The sequence below is a fragment of the Gigantopelta aegis genome, chromosome 3 (genome assembly GCF_016097555.1).
Source record: "Gigantopelta aegis isolate Gae_Host chromosome 3, Gae_host_genome, whole genome shotgun sequence".
Lineage (NCBI taxonomy): Eukaryota > Metazoa > Mollusca > Gastropoda > Neomphalida > Peltospiridae > Gigantopelta > Gigantopelta aegis.
Window position 1 is genome coordinate 2,382,895 of NC_054701.1, and position 23,197 is coordinate 2,406,091.

The following is a 23,197-nucleotide window of genomic DNA, read 5'->3' on the forward strand; positions in this document are numbered from 1 at the left end:
AAGCATTTCTTGCATTATTTTGCCGTTTATGTGACATCACCCAACCTTAATATAAGCTCAAATAACAGAAGTCATGTGGTCATGCAAAACTGATTTTGGAATATGCCTGTCTTGCATGGCTAGGGATGGGAGAAATATCTGTACATTTTCAACATTAGATAGAAAGCAAAAGCTGCTTGTAAAACTTATTATCAGGTAGCATTTTGTGTTTTTAGAGAAACGTCTGCTACCTGCTCCTGTCAGTTTAAATCCTTGCAATCAGGTAGGGACCAAGGCCTCCAGGAAATCGTGGGTAGAAAGTGTGGCTGTAGAAGGAAAGCAACTGAATTAGATGGCCAAATACAAGCACTCAAGTCTTACTTCATCAGATGGTTGAGGATTGTATCAATCCAACTAAAAGATAACCCAAATTGGTAGCAGAATGTAACACAATAATTTCAATATGGATTTTGAACACTGTAAAATACAGGTATCAATAACCAGCAGGCTCAGTAAAATAAACTACTGGCCGTGTGAGGGCGGGGTGTGTGGGTGGGTAGGGTTTGTATTTCTGAACATATGTTATATATTAATTGCAATGCAGACATCATTAACTGGAAGCAAACAAATCTGATTAATTGCATGCACACCTGTCCCAGCCTGTGTAATAAACACACAGGTATCATGTTCTCGTTAATATACAATTATTATTCTCAATTGTTCGATGTGTTTTTCTCTTTTAAATGACACTGACAGTGTCTGTTATATCCATTATATAGAGAATAATACATGAGTGGTTGTTAGATACCATTTATATATAACATTAAACACTCAAAATCAGCATATAATATTAAAATGGTTTTGTTTCATATGTATGCTGGCATGACACTATTTATATAAATATTAGTTGTTACCGACTTTGCCTTTAATTTAATTATTAGAAAACTGTAAAATACTTCTTAATGTATATAACGTGGTATGGAATTCATGATTATGATCGTGTATCTAATTTGGTCCATTACTGCTGAGATAAGACTGAGAAAAACCAAAACTGACTGTCAACACACTGTATGTGAGCGACAAACAAAAGCAGTTGTAAGCAATATTTTTGGATTAAGCCTCTCGTCAGCAAAAAGAGCACACAGGCTGGTCTTAACAAACAGACTGGATATCTGGAAAGTAGCACCCGACGGTTTGTGTACAAAATATGTGGAAGATGGAATGACAGTGGAGTCATGGGTAACCTGCACTGGTGATTGGAGAACTGACAGCCCGTGCTGGGCCCAACAAAAACAATAGCCCAATGAGCGGGCCACCTCCCAGACTGAGGTTGTTCAAACTGATGTTGTTTTCTTGACAAACACTCAATGTATTTTAACATCCATGTCCCCAACATTGGCGGGACTGTGCAAACCGGGCCATGGTCAGACAAAGGGGAGGAAATGTATTGAAAAACATTAATTTCAGACAAAAATACAACAGAACAAACTACTGGTCATTTGGTTAACGCCTTGCTTTCTTTAGTGCTGGGATTGTCTGGTGCTTTGACAAGCAAGAATTTACCACCACTGAGTCAGAAAAGATTGCCATAGAAACATCGTAAACAGGTTTTAGAATGCTCAACAAAGAGTTTCTTAATATATGGTTTCTGACTGACAGGGTGTAAAGAAAGGAATACATGGTCTTTTGTAAACTTGTAGCAGCTGGTAACAGCAGCAAGGTCTCTTTTATAGGCACTTTCACACAATGCCACCGAGTAAAGTGAATTTCACACAATGCCACCGAGTAAAGTGAAGATATGTCAAGAAGGATAAACAAGTACAACGTACATCCTCTAAATGTGCTTCATCCTGTCACTTCATCCTGTCACTTCATCCTGCCACAAACAGTTGGAAAAATATTCTACTACAAACCAAAGTCCTGCTGTCCATTAGTGATATATATAAATATAGTCCATCAGTGATATATATAAATATAGTCCATCAGTGATATATATAAATATAGTCCATCAGTGATATATATAAATATAGTCCATCAGTAATATATATAAATATAGTCCATCAGTGATTATATAAATATAGTCCATCAGTGATATATATAAATATAGTCCATCAGTGATATATATATAGTCCATCAGTGATATATATAAATATAGTCCATCAGTGATATATATAAATATAGTCCATCAGTGATATATATATATAGTCCATCAGTGATATATATAAATATAGTTCATCAGTGATTATATAAATATAGTCCATCAGTAATATATATAAATATACACTGTATAGAAAAAACTGGAGAAACAGCAGACACCTTGTACTGAAGAAGTTGTTTTCTATGACAGTTTTGAAATGTTTTTGACACGGGCAAAATGTTCACCTACAGCAAATCTGAGCCTCCCTATTGCAATTTTAAACCAGCAACTTCTTGAAACAAATATAATGACCAAAAATAATCCCTTCAACAATGGCACTGATTTTATCCGTTGGCAACAAGCTGACATGAGTAAACGCCTAACCCACGGCAAATCACATCACAATTAGTCCAACTTCTGTCCGTGTCATTGTTAATTTCAAACCCTGCAGTATAAAACGGTAAATTAAACCTATGTTCATCTGACACTGAAATCATCAAAGTGATAGATTCTCACTTTAAGTACAAGTCCTAATACTACGAATGTCAGGCTTATACGCTTTTAAGTATTCAACCCACACAATCTGCAGATTATTTTTAATGAAATCAGAAAACGCTATTTTTGCTTATCTAATTGTTAGGTTTGTAAATAGAATTTCCATATCTGGAAAAATGTGTTGTTTTAGGCAATATGTCACAATCACAATTATATGTGGTAGGGAAAAAACAGATCATAGGTTTATTAAATTCTATTATTACTAATATATGTGTTAAAAATAAAATCCTTCATTCAGATTATATGTGATTAATAAGAATTGAAATATACATGCATGCTTTTATCCTATTCTTGAAATCTGCTGCCTACTATCAAATTACACGGCATAATAGACACGCTAAAGGCACATGAATATATACACTTTCAACATCTAGTTAAAAGAAAAATGAAAGCCATTCATTAGGACTGCATATTATAGCATTTCCGTGTATTAGTAACGTAACACCTCGACGTTATGTGATATGCACGCTACAATCATACCAGAACGTCAATTAAATGACTTCAGTGATATAGATTAAACTCAATTATGGCAAATAATTATGTCGCTCATGCAATAATTCTCAGTCACTCGCTAAAGCTCATGACAATTGAACATTATTTCACTTGGGACATAAACATGATACGGAATGAAAACTCATTTAATATACTATAAATCTTACACTGTTAGTAAGGTGTCATATATACAGTAGCTGTAGATATATAGCTGTAGATATGTAGATATCTCCACTTGTAAAAGACAGTACTTGTGAAAACCAGGATGACTGAACAAGGCATAATTTTCAAAGCAAACCATTATCATGTTGTTAATGATGACAAAAGGCTCATACAGACCTGTGGAAGCTGGCATGCTGGCAGCGTTAGACAGTAAATAACTAAGACAAAGAAGGATACATTTCTTGGAAGAAGTCGATGTGAGGTGGTTGCAGGATGTCTAATGATGAAAGAACCTACAGAGAAAGGAAGCTCACATTACTAATAATAAAAAGTTAGTTTCTTTTGTTTAACAACACCACTAGAACACATTGATTTATTAATCACTGGCTATTAGATGTCAAACATTTGGTAACTTTGACTTGAAGTCATATATTATTAATAAAGTTCATTGAATAAGGCATCTTCAAACAGCAGATTTCAGTTTGATACACATGGACAGATTGATGAATGGACAGATGGATAGATGGATGGATAGAGAGGATCAAACAGGAATAGTCATTATATAAGTTATTCAAGCAATAATTTGTTTGTTTTTTCATACTGTGGTTTATTCATTTGGCATAGCCTTAAATGTCACTGAAATATTCAGGAAAAATAATCAATAACCCACCTAAAAATAGACAAAGTAATTTTAAAAAAGCTATCAGGTTTTTATTTTAAAATGACTGCAGTATACATGAGACCCATTAACCTGATTACTAAGAAAAGGAGTGGATTGTATGTAATGATATCATCAAGCATTGCTAAGAATAGACGATTAGACTGCGTTGCACTTTATCAGGGAATTCAAACAAAACAGTGAGCCAACTCATACTAGTAGTTAGCTGAACATGCTTTGATCAGCCAGGCTGGGTATCATGAATCTAAAGAGCATGACGTACACAACCGTACCCGTATTAAGAATAGACCAATACAGTAGTTAGTTGAACATGCTTTGATCAGCCAGGCTGCGTATCATGAATCTAAAGAGCATGACGTACACAACCGTACCCGTATTAAGAATAGACCAATACAGTAGTTAGCTGAACATGCTTTGATCAGCCAGGCTGCGTATCATGAATCTAAAGAGCATGACGTACACAACCATACCCGTATTAAGAATAGACCAATACAGTAGTTAGCTGAACATGCTTTGATCAGCCAGGCTGCGTATCATGAATCTAAAGAGCATGACGTACACAACCGTACCCGTATTAAGAATATACCAATACAGTAGTTAGCTGAACATGCTTTGATCAGCCAGGCTGCATATCATGAATCTAAAGAGCATGACATACACAACCGTACCCATATTAACAATAGACCAATACAGTAGTATTACATCATACTGGGAACAAAACCTCTCAGATGATTATTAACAAATTACTTTCACATGTGTCTTATTGAGTTACAATGGATGTTAATGAACTGGAAGCACGGGAAATGGTTAGGAGGACACCTGTATTAAAAAACACCTGTCTAAACAGATCGCCAAATGTTCTCCAATAACACATTTATTACTGGAGTGAAACCTGTCTGAACACCCCCTATCCAACCCAGTGACCCAGGTACACCGAAGACTGTGGTAGGTACGCCATGATTTCCCCCTATCCAACCCAGTGACCCAGGTACACCGAAGACTGTGGTAGGTACGCCATGATTTCCCCCTATCCAACCCAGTGACCCAGGTACACCGAAGACTGTGGTAGGTACGCCATGATTTCCCCCTATCCAACCCAGTGACCCAGGTACACCGAAGACTGTGGTAGGTACGCCATGATTTCCCCCTATCCAACCCAGTGACCCAGGTACACCGAAGACTGTGGTAGGTACGCCATGATTTCCCCCTATCCAACCCAGTGACCCAGGTACACCGAAGACTGTGGTAGGTACGCCATGATTTCCCCCTATCCAACCCAGTGACCCAGGTACACCGAAGACTGTGGTAGGTACGCCATGATTTCCCCCTATCCAACCCAGTGACCCAGGTACACCGAAGACTGTGGTAGGTACGCCATGATTTCCCCCTATCCAACCCAGTGACCCAGGTACACCGAAGACTGTGGTAGGTACGCCATGATTTCCCCCTATCCAACCCAGTGACCCAGGTACACCGAAGACTGTGGTAGGTACGCCATGATTTCCCCCTATCCAACCCAGTGACCCAGGTACACCGAAGACTGTGGTAGGTACGCCATGATTTCCCCCTATCCAACCCAGTGACCCAGGTACACCGAAGACTGTGGTAGGTACGCCATGATTTCCCCCTATCCAACCCAGTGACCCAGGTACACCGAAGACTGTGGTAGGTACGCCATGATTTCCCCCTATCCAACCCAGTGACCCAGGTACACCGAAGACTGTGGTAGGTACGCCATGATTTCCCCCTATCCAACCCAGTGACCCAGGTACACCGAAGACTGTGGTAGGTACGCCATACCCTCCATCTACATAAAGGGTATGTGACAGATTCATTGCTGGTATTGAGGTGTACCCTATGTGGCAGCAGCAGCAGGTTTCCTCTCATCAGTGTTCAAGTAATGGTAGACGATATATCAGACCTCCTATTGCCACATAGGCTATTCCTACTGTAACAAGAATCTTTTACACACACTTTACCACAGACAGTACAGTACATAGTAACCACATACCACAGACAGTACAGTACATAGTAACCACATACCACAGACAGTACAGTACATAGTAACCACATACCAGTGTTTGATATATAAGTCATGGTTGGAACTACATAAAAATTAAATTATTGAGGGAAAATGATATTGTGACCCATCACACTACAAGCTAGCACAACTAGAGCTAGCTTATGATAGTCGATAAATTCACCAATTGCAAATATTGAAAGCAGTTGGCGAATTTTATTTTAATTTGGCGAAATAATTTTATGTAATAATTGACATTTTTTTGAAAATAACTGTCAATGTCTGGAATTTTTTATGTTTTATATATACAATTTGGTGAAAGGTTTTGCTCACCCAGAGCTAGCCCTGACGACTGATCTATATCATCTACCAAAATACAGATAAACTGAAAACAAAGACTTACGTTGTCATGACGAAAGTGACACAGCATGCAGAGTTCTCGGTAGACCCGTTTACATGATATTAGATTCTGGAAGACATTTGGCATCTTCTTCAGGGCAACCCGCTTCCCATCGCGGGGGTCCGTTACAGCCCTGAAAATAACAACATGCAAAATAAGTAACACAGCATTATAAACAACATCAAAATGACAAACAATCAAAACAAAGAACATACCAACAAGACATCAAAATAAATTGTTACAAAGAACAAAGCAGCAAACCAAAATGTATCATTATAAGATGAAATCTCTTTCACAAATGTATGCAGCTATGCACTTTTTGGGGGGTGGGGGCGGGGGGATTATATTCCGCACAAAATACATGATTGGTCTCTCATATGGTGCTTATTACAGTACTACACATCAGAACTACACAGTGGTGTGAAAACACCACATTTTACCATCATAAATATTTATTATATATGAATACAAACCGACGTATAACAGACTAAATACATTCTACTACATGTTTATGGTGGTTTCTAACTGGCATTGATATACATGTGTGACAGTACATACATATGTATTTCATTGGGTTTTTCTCCACTGTTTGTCCAGTATGGTAATATGTCACTGGACTAATGGGCTCCTGGTAAAGTCTTACACTGTGTTATTGATGTTTTTCTACAACACAGGCATGTAGCTGTGGTTTGGGCCTGTGTTGACCATTAAGGTGTCAGATATTACTGTCTGCTCTCCGGCCTCTTTGAACACCCCATGGAATGCAGAAAGAAGAACACAACAACACCTGCTGCATATACCTGCTGGATTTATCCTTTCTTCTTTAGCTTTTTCTGTTAGTTAGTCACTGATAATATTTGTTCATTTTGTTGTCGTTGTTATTGTCATTTTTGCTGAAAATTAGTTTACCGATGGCTTCTACTAAACATGCTATTCTTAATTACAATTTAAAAGATTAACACAAACTTGAGGATACCTGACATAATCACAAAATTTTACATAAACTGATCTAACAAAAGGAACACTAGTTTTATCAATTCATTTTCTACTTAACGTAAAAATTACTTTTTTCTACACTTTTGTATGATTGCCAAATTTCAGGTTTCTTAGTGTGGTGCAACTCTGCAGCTTGTGTAACATGTGTATATGCAGTCTCAGCTCTTATCACCATACAAGTACATCTAAGGCCATCCTTAAAAGAACGCTATCACTGATAAGATGTTTTAAAATATCCAATATAGATAGCAGGTGAACATTAGAAATACTAGGAATACTAAACATTGGAGGGGTGGGGGGGGGGGGGGGGGGGGGGGTGGGCAGGACATAGGCCAGTGGTGAAGCATCTTCCTGATGCATGGTCAATTTGGGATCGATCCCCATCAGTGAGCCCATTGGGCTATTTCTCGTTCAAAGGCCATGGTATGTGCTGTCCTGTCTGTGGGATAGTGCATATAAAAGATCCCTTGCTGATAATGGAAAAATGTGCTGGGTTTTCTCTAAGACATTTTGTCAGCATTACCAAATGTTTGACATCAAATAGCCGATGATTAATTAATCAATGTGTTCTAGTGGTGTCGTTAAACAAAACAAACTAACACACTAGGAATATTAAACATCAGTATTGTACAGTCCCAACTAGTTTTTGTCTATCAACGACAGAGTAAAATCTTTATCAACATCTTGATTTTACCCGACTTGGAATATTCTCTGTACTTTTTTCTAACACTAGTTATAATAGGCCATGTTACTAGTTATAATAGGCCATGTTACTAGTTATAATAGGCCACGTTACTAGTTATAATAGTCCACGTTACTAGTTATAATAGGCCACAGTCCACATTACTAGTTATAATAGTCCATGTTACTAGTTATAATAAGCCATGTTACTAGTTATAATAAGCCACGTTACTAGTTATAATAGGCCACGTTACTAGTTATAATGTCATGTTACTAGTTATAATAAGCCACGTTACTAGTTATAATAAGCCACGTTACTAGTTATAATAAGCCACGTTACTAGTTATAATAGGCCACGTTACTAGTTATAATAGGCCACGTTACTAGTTATAATAGGCCACGTTACTAGTTATAATAGGCCACGTTACTAGTTATAATAGGCCATGTTACTAGTTATAATAAGCCACGTTACTAATTATAATAGGCCACGTTACTAGTTATAATAAGCCACGTTACTAGTTATAATAGGCCACGTTACTAGTTATAATGTCATGTTACTAGTTATAATAGGTTACTAGTTATAATAGGCCACGTTACTAGTTATAATAAGCCATGTTACTAGTTATAATAGGCCACGTTACTAGTTATAATGTCATGTTACTAGTTATAATAGGCTATGTTACTAGTTATAATAAGCCACGTTACTAGTTATAATAGTCCATGCTACTAGTTATAGTAAGCCACGTTACTAGTTATAATAGGCCACGTTACTAGTTATAATAGGCTATGTTACTAGTTATAATAAGCCACGTTACTAGTTATAATAGGCCATGCTACTAGTTATAGTAAGCCACGTTACTAGTTATAATAGGCCACGTTACTAGTTATAATAGGCTATGTTACTAGTTATAATAGTCCATGTTACTAGTTATAGTAAGCCACGTTACTAGTTATAATAGGCCACATTACTAGTTATAATAGGCCACGTTACTAGTTATAATGTCATGTTACTAGTTATAATAGGCCACGTTACTAGTTATAGTAAGCCACGTTACTAGTTATAATAGGCCACGTTACTAGTTATAATAAGCCATGTTACTAGTTATAATAGGCCACGTTACTAGTTATAATGTCATGTTACTAGTTATAATAGGTTACTAGTTATAATAGGCCACGTTACTAGTTATAATAAGCCATGTTACACTTGTAATACCTAATGCTAGCCAAAACTGAACGAAGTTGATGTTCTGATTTATGGCTAAACTGCACTTAAGACTTCCCAGATCCGTATATGGAATAGTAGTATTATCTATATTTGTATGTTATTTAACTCATCCTATTTGAGGGAAAGAAAACATGTTATCTGAGTAACACTAATAGTTACTGTAGAGTTGTTCAGATAGTGCTAGCTTCATATCGATATACACAATTGTGTGTAAGCGAATACGACAGGTGACTACACGCTCAAGCTAACTTTGAGCATGAACTCACACACATAAATGATGTCTAGACAAACATCACAGGGCCAGATTAAGGGGCAAACAACCTAGCAGAATACATCCCCTTTTGGCATGTACTACTCTTAGGTCCCCCCCCCCCCCCCCCCATGTAATACCAACACTCCAGTCAGCAGGTCTCAACACCCCTCAGGTCTTATCCCACCCCCACCCTTTCATAAAGGCCTATATTCAGCCGTGATTCATTTTAACAGTTTTATGCTAAAGCTTCAAGTTTAAATTTAAAGACACTATTAAGCAAGTACATGGGGTTTTTTTTAAGTAGTTAAGATTGGTGGGAGCAGTTTCAGTATGTTTGGCAGGACTGCTATAAACATGACACATCACACACACATCAGTCACCACGTTAATCTTTCTGTATGGCCAGTGGGTGGTCAGTTTAGAGAATATAGTCTGCAAAGTAATTACAAAAAAAACCCTCACAAAACATCTTTGGTTAATACAAATATAATAATGTAAGTGACAATTGGAAGTGCTGAAGTACATATTGTATGATGACGTACATTCTGTATCATGAAGTACATATTGTATGATGACGTACATATTGTATGATGACGTACATTTTGTATCATGAAGTACATATTGTATGATGACGTACATATTGTATGATGACATACATTTTGTATCATGAAGTACATATTGTGTGATGACGTACATATTGTATGATGACGTACATATTGTATGATGACGTACATTTTGTATCATGAAGTACATATTGTGTGATGAAGTACATATTGTATGATGAAGTACATATTGTACAGTGAAGTACATATTGTAGGATGAAGTACATATTGTACGATGAAAAGGAAGTAAAGCATGGTTGTTGGTAATTACGTGGAATTCCAGTCAGTCTGCGAGTTGTGTTGACGGAGGAATGCACACAGTAAGAGTGATCGAATTGCAGGAAACTCTTACACAGATGTTACAGGTTTATCTCTTCTGCAACTTGCACCTCTCTGTCATACTAATCAACAAAAGATAAGCACTGCAAGATATTGGTAACATGTGCCAATTGGAATACCAAAGTGTTTGGATAATACATGTACATGTAGTAAACTGGTGGGATTTGTCTCATCGAGAGTTAACTTGTGTATCGCTAATGTATCTGCAAATCTCAATACAAAAATAAATACACAATTAATAATCGTTTTATTGAAGCTATCATTGTTATGAGATAATAACACACTGTATGTATATAACTACTGAATTATTATCATCATTAACTGAGGCATTCGAAAGCAGTGATGCATATATGCCATATGTACAAAAAACAGATTTTTGTTTTACTACAAACTTCATCCGATGCATGGCACAGTATATATATAACACACTGCATTAATGACCTGTTTTCAAGTCACAAAGCCACAATACAGTGCAATAGTAGGACACAGATAGCAGAGCTCTATGAAGAAAACTGTTTCATCTATCAGTCTTCAAGAGGGAGTTTAAATGAATGTGTATACTGTAATGATGCTTGTGTTTTGGTAACATGCATCCACTGCCAGGTAGCAGCCGCAGATGTATCTGTTACACAACAGTCATGGCTCACTGTAGCAGCTGATGTATTCATTACCTAACAGTGATAGCAGAGCTGAAGCAGCTGGTTGCCGAGATACAATCACATCAGGGAGGAGCAGCGTGTGCAGCATATATCCAGAGGGACCGACACCACGGGAGGGGGGACACTAACTGCTGGTTAATGACACCTTAATGACATTCTCAGCTCATTGTTCAGATAGTGGCAAATAAGACATAAGGACATGTACAACATACAACACACAGTTAGGGCAAGAAAAGAAGCCTGTTACAGACTTTTTGTTTGAAAAATCCACTAGAAAATGTCACAGGGTGGGAGGAAATAAACAAAACAAACTACTGAGAGAGGAATTGGTTTATATCATTGCAGAATGGTAAAATACAAATGGCAGAGTTGAAAACATTTTTAATGTGTGCTTTGTTAAAAACAGGGCACAAGTATTTTGCATCCCTCAGATAAAACGTTTAACACCGTATCTTCTAAAAGTTAGGGGCAGGATGTAGCCCAGTGGTAAAGTGCACGCCTGATGCGCGATCAGTCTAGGATCGATCCCCGTCGGTGGGCCCAATGAGCTATTTCTCATTCCAGCCAGTGCCCCATGACTGGTATATCAAATGTCATGGTATGTAGCATCCTGTCTGTGGGATGGTGCATAAAAAAAGATCCCTTGCTACTAATGGAAAAATGTAGCAGGTTTAATTCCTCTCTATGACTGTCAATATGACCATACATGTATGTTTGACATCCAACAGCCGATGATTAATAAATCAATGTACTCTAGGGGTGTCATTAAACAACAAAGTAAGTCTAAAAGTTAACTTATATTATGATCTAAATTGCTTTCTGGACATTAATATTGAAAACTGCATGTTTGTATATGTGTCATTAAACGTGGTACTTTAAAACAAAAATTTAATGTAGAAATAAATGTTATAAATATAATTTTTTCATTTATCAATATTTCCATCAATTATTCCTAAAATATTATAACTATTAATTAAAAATATCAAATTAATATAATTTATTGTATTATAGAAATAAAACTTGAAAGGTATATCAGTTAATATGCCTGCAGACCTAGACAGCTCCACTAGTACTTTTATACACTTTTCAAGATTACAAAAATATCAAATTAATATAATTTATTGTATTATAGAAATAAAACTTGAAAGGTATATCAGTTAATATGCCTGCAGACCTAGACAGCTCCACTAGTACTTTTATACACTTTTCAAGATTACAAAAGTAAAAATAATAGTTGACAAATGTATAGTTAACTAAATTAATATAATTTATTGTATTATAGAAATAAAACTTGAAAGGTATATCAGTTAATATGCCTGCAGACCTAGACAGCTCCACTAGTACTTTTATACACTTTTCAAGATTACAAAAGTAAAAATAATAGTTGACAAATGTATAGTTAACTAAATTTATTGACTTACCGACACGACTAGATTTTTCAATATAAAATGTTTATTACAAAATCTCTTTCAATTTAGATTGCCCCACAGAATCCCCATACCAAGTTTGTGAAATGATCCAAGCACCACTTTTAGAGGAGATACACTTCAAGGGAAATGATGATGGGTGGATGACAAATTGATATTGGAAATGTCGTAATGGAACTAAATGTGTAATGTTCACGCTGTAAAGGTGATGGAGCATAAATGACTATACAGACTGAGTCATAGTAGAAGCGTTACAGATTTGGACTGATCACGCTGAACATGAACAAAATATGGAATATTAAAATGAGCCATGATTTTCAATAGCTTGTCCAGGTTCCTTACATTCCGCTGCTTGGAAATCACAGCCAGATGTAGGTGAAGAAAGTGTGTATTGAAGTGATTTGTTTACAGTCTGCCAAACAGTGGATGTTGACACGACCCACAGGCCTACCTGTTCTCACCCGGCTTCCAACACACAGGTGATTCCCGGCAGCACTGTTTGACCTAATTAGCGTAGAGGAAAGGAATGTTTGTTCACCAACACCTTAACACATTGTCCTAATCACTGGCTACAGTGTGTCAAACATATGATAGTGAAGACCATGTAACTGTTGTCCCAAGTACACCTAATCACTGGCTACAGTGTGTCAAACATATGACAGTCAAGACCATGTAACTGTTGTCCCAAGTACACCTAATCACTGGCTACAGTGTCAAACATATGACAGTCAAGACCATGTAACTGTTGTCCCAAGTACACCTATCACTGGCTACAGTGTGTCAAACATATGACAGTCAAGACCATGTAACTGTTGTCCCAAGTACACCTAATCACTGGCTACAGTGTGTCAAACATATGACAGTCAAGACCATGTAACTGTTGTCCCAAGTACACCTAATCACTGGCTACAGTGTGTCAAACATATGACAGTCAAGACCATGTAACTGTTGTCCCAAGTACACCTAATCACTGGCTACAGTTTGTCAAACATATGACAGTCAAGACCATGTAACTGTTGTCCCAAGTACACCTAATCACTGGCTACAGTGCGTCAAACATATGACAGTCAAGACCATGTAACTGTTGTCCCAAGTACACCTAATCACTGGCTACAGTGCGTCAAACATATGACAGTCAAGACCATGTAACTGTTGTCCCAAGTACACCTAAGAGAAATGTACAGGTTTGTTTCTGTTTTTTCTTTTCTTTTCTTTTTCTTTTTTGTTTTGTTTTTTAATTAAAGCTACAATCTCTAGTACTGTAATAGTTTTAACATTTAATATTTAGCTTTTTTCTCATTAAATCCTCCATTTAAAACAATGTTTTTTTTAGATCTTAAAGACAATGAAATGCACAGTTTTTAGAGAAATAAAGAATGGTGGAGTCAAGTGCTTCAGTGGAATAGAGAGAAAGTTAGTTTTGTTTAACTAGAGCACATTGATTTATTAATAATCAGCTATTGGATGTAAACACATTTGGTAATTTTGACATAGCCTTATAGACAGGAAACCCGCTACATTTTTCCATTAGTAGCAAGGGATCTTTTATATACACCGTCCCATAGACAGGATAGCGCATACCACAGCCTTTGATACACCAGTTGTGGTGCACTGGCTGGAACAAGAAATAGCCCAAATGGGTCCACCGATGGTGATCGATCCTAGACCAACCGTGCATCATGCTAGCATGTTACCACTGTTATCAGTGGAATAGGACTACATCATGTATTCAGTAGAATATGACTACATCATGTATTCGGTGGAATATGACTACATCATGTATTCGGTGGAATATGACTACATCATGTATTCAGTGGAATATGACTACATCATGTATTCAGTGGAATATGACTACATCATATATTCAGTGGAATATGACTACATCATGTATTCAGTGGAATATGAGTACATGCTACCATGCTACACATTACATTTACCTGATCAAAAGACTTACGTAGGCAAGTAACAGTATCTGTTGCTGGCAGAAACCCATGGGTTTATTAAAGGTGAATTTTTTATGTTCAATTAGTAAAAAATATAACTTGAGATTGCGAGTGTACCTGTAAGTATGTATTTTTTGACATGGCACAGAATATACATAAACAAATAAATGAATAAATAACTGAGTGTAAACATGTACTGGGAAGGGTGTTAAATATACAGATTTAATATTCGTACACCACAGGCAAAAAGATACAATGGAATAGACTAACATAACTGTATTGACAGCCAACTACTGAGATGAAGATAGCATAGGGTTGATGGTCAATGATCTTATGAGAGCCATTAGTGACATGTCATGTAGTATTAACTGACCACAGACTGGACATCTGCTCCCCACACAGGGTGACTATACCACTGACCACCAACCCAGCATACAGACCCCTGGGGATCATAACAAATCTCCATTGGCAGCTGTGACTGAGTGAAGAATACCATCATAACCACCAACCCAGCACACAGACCCCTGGGGACCATAACAAACTCTCCCTAGATAGCCATGAAAGAGTGAAGGACACTACCATGCCCACCAACCCAGAATACAGACCCCTGGGGACCATAACAAACTCTCCCTAGATAGCCATGAAAGAGTGAAGGACACTACCATGCCCACCAACCTGACCTGGAGGCCCTGTGGACCATAAAAGCCCAACAAGGGTTCTGAATGAATGGACAATAATAAAGGCTGTGTCCCAGTTGATAATTAATTTACAGGCTGACGGAGATGTTGTAATAAAGGTATGAAGCAGCGGGAATTGCCACAGGGCCGGGCAATAAAGGAGAGCTAATGAAACCAGACACAATCTGCCAACACCACCACTGCTGTACTCCCAGTCAAAGGGTGTTCTTCAAACCATATCATCAAATAAGATGATATAAGCAAAGACAATGAGCAACAATTTATAAATTTGTAAGACACTGTCAGAATTACAAAATGTTTGATATCCAGTAGCCAATGATGAATACATCAATGTGCTCTAGTGGTGTCGTTAAAGAAAACAAAACTTTAAACTTATATACATATTGACAGTATATTTCTGTTATTCCACCAGTGATACACACAGAATGTAAAGATGATTGTGAATTTAGCCTGTAATAGTGGCCATTATATACAGGAAGATGGTATATCCCCTTTATTCCACCAGTCACATACACAGAATGTAAAGCTGATTGTGAATTTAGCCTGTAATAGTGGCCATTATATACAGGATATGGTATATCCCCTTTAATCCACCAGTCACATACACAGAATGTAAAGCTGATTGTGAATTTAGCCTGTAATAGTGGCCATTATATACAGGAGATGGTATATCCCCTTTATTCCACCAGTCACATACACAGAATGTAAAGCTGATTGTGAATTTAGCCTGTAATAGTGGCCATTATATACAGAAGATGGTATATCCCCTTTATTCCACCAGTCACATACATAGAATGTAAAGCTGATTGTCAATTTAGCCTGTAATAGTGGCCATTATATACAGGAGATGGTATATCCCCTTTATTCCACCAGTGATATACATAGAATGTAAAGCTGATTGTGAATTTAGCCTGTAATAGTGGCCATTATATACAGGGAAGATGGTATATCCCCTTTATTCCACCAGTCACATACACAGAATGTAAAGCTGATTGTGAATTTAGCCTGTAATAGTGGCCATTATATACAGGAGATGGTATATCCCCTTTATTCCATCAGTCACATACACAGAATGTAAAGCTGATTGTGAATTTAGCCTGTAATAGTGGCCATTATATACAGGAGATGGTATATCTCCTTTATTCCACCAGTGATATACATAGAATGTAAAGCTGATTGTGAATTTACTCTGTAATAGTGGCCATTATATACAGGATATGCAGGGCTCGAAATGCAGTGTTAGTACATGCACCGGTGCATGCTGATTTTTGCGTGTGCATGTAACTTTTAAAACTGGGTGCACACGGTGCATGCTAATATTTTTCAAGTACTGTGTATTGCGTAAAAAAGTTGATAACTTGCTTAATACAAAACACAAATATTCGTACGTTTTTGTAATAGGCTTATTATAGATTTCTGTAAGGCGTTTACGTTGGGTGAAATTTTCAAATTTGATCAAGAATCATTAATAAACGCAGTTGTATAACGTTCCGGTACTGTTAATAAATAAATATAGGTATTGCCGAATAATTCCGAATATCTTCGTATAAAAAAAAAAACGAAGTTGCCTTATTTTTGGTGCATGCAGAATTTTAATGGTGCATGTAACTTTTTTTTCAGCATGCACCTGATGCATGTAGATTTTTTTTTTCATTTCTAGCCCTGGATATGGTATATCCCCTTTATTCCACCAGTGATATACATAGAATGTAAAGCTGATTGTGAATTTACTCTGTAATAGTGGCCATTATATACAGGAAATGGTATATCCCCTTTATTCCACCAGTGATATACATAGAATGTAAAGCTGATTGTGAATTTAGCCTGTAATAGTGGCCATTATATACAGGATATGGTATATCCCCTTTATTCCACCAGTGATATACATAGAATGTAAACCTGATTGTGAATTTAGCCTGTAATAGTGGCCATTATATACAGGATATGGTATATCCCCTTTATTCCACCAGTCACATACACCGAATGTAAAGCTGATTGTGAATTTAGCCTGTAATAGTGGCCATTATATACAGGAGATGGTATATCCCCTTTATTCCACCAGTCACATACACCGAATGTAAAGCTGATTGTGAATTTAGCCTGTAATAGTGGCCATTATATACAGGAAGATGGTATATCCCCTTTATTCCACCAGTCACATACACAGAATGTAAAGCTGATTGTGAATTTAGCCTGTAATAGTGGCCATTATATACAGGAAGATGGTATATCCCCTTTATTCCACCAGTCACATACATAGAATGTAAAGCCGATTGTGAATTTAGCCTGTAATAGTGGCCATTATATACAGGATATGGTATATCCCCTTTAATCCACCAGTCACATACACAGAATGTAAAGCTGATTGTGAATTTAGCCTGTAATAGTGGCCATTATATACAGGAGATGGTATATCCCCTTTATTCCACCAGTCACATACACAGAATGTAAAGCTGATTGTGAATTTAGCCTGTAATAGTGGCCATTATATACACCAGATGGTATATCCCCTTTATTCCACCAGTCACATACACAGAATGTAAAGCTGATTGTGAATTTAGCCTGTAATAGTGGCCATTATATACAGGAACCATGGTATAGCTGGGTTACTCCACCACTCACAATACGCTGAATGTAAAGAAATTGTGAACCTATAGGCTATTCATCTCAACATGCACTCACCAGTGGTATATGGGTGGTACTAAACGAATTCTCAATCAAACAACTGGGCCCTGCAGGGGGGTCAGACACCTATAGACTATCCATCTCAACATGCACTCACCAGTAACAGGTATAGCTGGGTGGTACTAAACGACTTCTCAATACCGCTGATTGTCAAGAAACTACATTACCTATAGGCTATTCATCTCAACATGCACTCACCAGTAACAGGTATAGCTGGGTGGTACTAAACGAATTCTCAATACCGCTGATTGTCAAGAAACTACATTACCTATAGGCTATCCATCTCAACATGCACTCATCAGTAACAGGTATAGCTGGGTGGTACTAAACGAATTCTCAATACCGCAGATTGTCAAGAAACTACATTACCTATAGGCTATCCATCTCAACATGCACTCATCAGTAACAGGTATAGCTGGGTGGTACTAAACGACTTCTCAATACCGCTGATTGTCAAGAAACTACATTACCTATAGGCTATCCATCTCAACATGCACTCATCAGTAACAGGTATAGCTGGGTGGTACTAAACGACTTCTCAATACCGCTGATTGTCAAGAAACTACATTACCTATAGGCTATCCATCTCAACATGCACTCATCAGTAACAGGTATAGCTGGGTGGTACTAAACGACTTCTCAATACCGCTGATTGTCAAGAAACTACATTACCTATAGGCTATCCATCTCAACATGCACTCATCAGTAACAGGTATAGCTGGGTGGTACTAAATGACTTCTCAATACCGCTGATATAAAATAACACCTCTTTATTCCAGTGATAAAGCAGCCTCAGTGATGTAGTGACATAACCATCGTACTAGAGGCTGGTATGTACTGGGTTCACCTACCGTTACTGGCTCACACCCAGAGAGTTCAATGACTCAATGGGTAGGTGAAGGTCAGTACAACAATCTCTCTCTCATTAACTACTAACCACGTGACCTGAACAGACAGTCCAGATAGATGAGCTGTGTGCCCAGGACAGTGTGCTTGAACCTTAATTGGATATACCGTAAACATGGAAATAGGAATAACAAAAGAAAATCAAGTCATAAGAATACTATTTCCAGTTGGAGAGGCTTGCTTAATATTACCACACACACACTCGACAACTCCACCCACACCCCAGAATTCCATTGGTAACTGCAAGTAGTACAGATGTTCAAGTCAGCAGTGTTATCGTGCAATTAATACAGAAATGGTTTTAATCAATATTTAAAATCCAAATAATGCATGTCTAAAAATCAAGCATACAGTAATGCTATATCACACATCAAACTCAACCTCTACTGTGAATGAGTAAGTCAAAAGGTGCTGGCGGTTTTCTCTAACTCAACCCTTCCTGTGAATGGGTAAGTTGATGTCAAAAGGTGCTGGCGGTTTTCTCTTTTAACTCCATATTTGCATACCTCTTTTGTTACACCTGATACATTACAAAACCACCGACTGTGTCCACCTTTCACTGACAGAGACCCATGACCCTTGTTTTATCCAAACCATTGTCACCTGGTCAACTGCCCACCAATCAGAATGGTAGCTTTGTCTACAATGTGAGAAAACACAGCAGAATTCTTGTGTGTGTATCCTCAATCCCTCATGAACTAATGAAACTGCAGGAGCTCCATTTAAACTGCTTTATGTGCTACACTCTCCTCAATGGGATTGGTGGAGAACAAAAGAAGTTTGTTTTGTTTAACGACACCACTAGATCATATTTATTTATTAATCATCGGCTACTGAAGTCAAACATTTAGTAATCTTTACATAGTGTTAGAGAGAAAAGCTGTTACATTTGTTCATTAGTAGCAAGGGATCATTTATATGCACCATCACACAGACAGGATAGCACATACCAGTCGTGATGCACTGGCTGGAACGAGAAATAGCCCAATGTGTGGCTTTTACATTATAATGTACAGTAATTGCATTCAATAAGAGTGAAAATGGTATGTGTAACCCACATGGTGATGGTAATTTATTGTTATAATTTATTTATTATGAGCAGTTTCTGCATGTTCCAATAAGCAGGATAGCACATACCACAGTCATCTGATATACTAGTTGTCGAATGTGGTATGTTCAGTGGCCAATGCAGTTAGGTATGTGTAATATATGATGTAGTAATGAGACAAGGAGAAGAAACCTGTTCCAAAGACAGGACAGACCAGGCATGAAGTGTTTAATCACCGTGACAACCTGGGCCCCATTCCACTTAGCGATCTTAGCCCTAAGATCAATTTAAGTGCATAGGGTAGCTATGCGCTTAAGGTAATCTTAGGGCTAAGATCGCTTTGTGGAACGGTGCCCTGGGCTCATCTATAACCATAGACTTAAATATCCTCATCTGATCCAAGACATAACAACCCCATGACAAAGTTTGCTTTCTTACTATAGCAACAGCAATAAATCTGAAAACTGTTAATATCGCCATGGTAATAGAAAATCAGTTATCATTACAGGACATCAACAAGACATGCACGGAATGTCTTCAATTCCTGTTGTTTTCTTATTATTTAAGTTTAACATATTTCAGTATAATAATGGTGCACTGGCTGGAATGAGAAATAGCCCAATGGGCCCACCGAAGGGACCGACAAGAATTTAACATTGGGCTACATCCCGTCCCTACAGGTACAACATACTTCACTGGTTACTACAGACACCATCTCATGGCCAGCTGACCATGAATGGACAGCTGCTGTCTGCAAGGATGCAAGACAATCAGCTTCCGGTGACCAGTGTGTCCAGTGCATGGCCTGGTCAGATCATTGAATGACCACCACAACATCTGCCTGTCCAGTGAATGACCAGTGACAGAGGGTCACCGGTTTCAGCCAGTGTTATGCAAAATATTCAGCAACGAAGTGACAGCAGTTACCATCAGTCCTGTGCATGTGTCAGTCGGTTTCCTTTCAAGGGTCACTTTATAAAAAAAAGTCAAGATAAAACCAAATTGTTTTTGCCAAGTTTCAGTCAAATATAAGAACATGATGTTACACATGTTGTCATTTCTAATAAAGGCTATTTTAATTTTATAAAAATTACTGTAAATACTGCTTTCTGGCTAAAGGACAAGGACCAAGAGTTAACGCTGTAGAATAGTGATGTAGTTTGTATGTTGTTTTCTAGAATAGTGACGTAGTTCGTTATGTTGTTTTTTAGAATAGTGATGTAGTTTGTGTGTTGTTTTCTTCAATAGTAACGTAGTTTGTATGTTGTTTTCTAGAATAGTGACATAGTTTGTATGTTGTTTTCTAGAATAGCGACATAGTTCATATGTTGTTTTCTAGAATAGTGACGTAGTTTGTATGTTTTTTTTTTCAATAGTAACATAGTTTTTTATGTTGTTTTTTTCAACAGTAATGTAGTTCGTATGTTGTTTTCTAGAATAGTGACATAGTTCGTATGTTGTTTTCTAGAATAGTGACACAGTTCGTATGTTGTTTTCTTCAATAGTAACATAGTTTGTATGTTGTTTTCTTCAATAGTAACGTAGTTCGTATGTTGTTTTCTAGAATAGTGACATAGTTTGTATGTTGTTTTCTAGAATAGTGACACAGTTCATATGTTGTTTTCTTCAATAGTGACGTAGTTCATACACTTTGACATAATTTGTTTTATGTGCTGTATAGTATAAGTACTAAAACATTAGAATGACGTCACATATCAACATATGTTGAGTGTACATGTAGTGAGTTTATATGTTGCTATGCAGTGCTCATGTGAAAACAAAGTAGAAATAAAACATTTTACTTGTTATTTAATAGCAATGCAAAGTATATATATTTAACCTACAGTACAGATCATATTTAATAGTTTCATTACAAAGGAGATTATGTCAGGGGGCCAAGATGCCCGACTGAATGTTAGTACAATTACTCAGGTGCAAATAATTCGAGATGCTAGTAGCATTTTGAAAACATGTTGTAATTAATTTTTCAGGGTATTAGCTATATCCTGATATAAGATGGGGTTGCGTATCACTGTATGTCATCTGTCAAACTGACAATCTGCTACATACACATAAAAAACCTACCTACTTGAAACAATTATATCCAATTTAACCATCTAAACCAGATCACGCCGGGGACCTCATATATCCAATTTAACCATCTAAACTGGATCACGCCGGGGACCTAATATATCCAATTTAACCATCTAAACCAGATCACGCCGGGGACCTCATATATCCAATTTAACCATCTAAACCGGATCACGCCGGGGACCTAATATATCCAATTTAACCATCTAAACCAGATCACACCGGGGACCTAATATATCCAATTTAAGATCCAGTGTTTTAACATCTGGTGTTTAGAGGGTCACGTTTTAGAATTTAGAAAATTCCAGATCATGAAAGTTGGCTGGTTTTCACAGGATTCAGGTTTTCTCAGGGTCCGGTTTTGTTAGGTTTCACTGTATACAGTTATAAACTGGACATGCACATTTTAAGAAAAACAGCTACACGATCCAACAGTGACCCCACCCAACCAGTAATGTTAAGATATTACCATATATGCAGTGTGTAATACATACATGTATCAAACTTGAGTACCAAACTTCACTGTCAATAACTAGATGTACACTGTGCATGTAACAGTACAGAACATGCAAGCTGAGGACCAACTGGTCCAACAGCCTAAAGTAAAGTATTAATACACGTTGAAAGTATGGCAGGGGACAAACAATAACAGGGCGATATGTATCATACAGTCAAACCTGCTCCAGTGGCCATCTGCATCAACCAGCCACCCGTATTAACAGGCTTATGTGAAGCCAGGTGCAGCATCTAGGGGTGGGGCACTAAACATTTTGTAGTTCAACACCAGTGTGTGCCTTTTCAAATAAAGTGAACTTCAGTGAAAATTCAGCACTCCGTTTTCAGTTGTTATCGTTTTCAGTTGTTATCGCTTGTCATGTGTGAGGTTGTTATAAAAGACAGGGTCAAACCTTGTATACAATTTGTGGTTTATTTAGTGCCTACCAGAATACAACCAGTTATACAAGTAAGGAATGTTTTATTTAATGATGAACTTAACACATTTTAATGATCATTATATGGTGTCAGACATACTGATAATGTGCTACTCTTAGAAAATTTGCAGTAAGGCATATTTATACTCCATTTTTACAAAATCAATTAAATGTATTATTATTTCTTCTCATATTCTTTTAACAACTACAAATCATGCGGTCCATTTCCAACAGAGTTGAGTATGACAGAAATATTTCAGAATCATGAAAGACTGGCAGTACATGTAA

The 23,197-nt window shown here is 37.3% G+C and overlaps 1 protein-coding gene across 1 annotated transcript in view; it reads right to left on the reverse strand.

Annotated features, from left to right (window-relative positions):
* LOC121367375 (serine/threonine-protein kinase NLK-like) overlaps window positions 1–23,197 on the reverse strand; it is a 78,929-nt gene that overhangs the window by 34,594 nt on the left and 21,138 nt on the right. The window contains exons 2-3 of the mRNA XM_041491512.1: window positions 6,428–6,557; window positions 3,563–3,618 (exon numbers count right to left, since the gene is read on the reverse strand). Coding sequence (XP_041347446.1) covers window positions 3,563–3,618; window positions 6,428–6,557 — 186 coding nt within the window. The remainder of the gene's footprint in view (window positions 1–3,562; window positions 3,619–6,427; window positions 6,558–23,197) is intronic.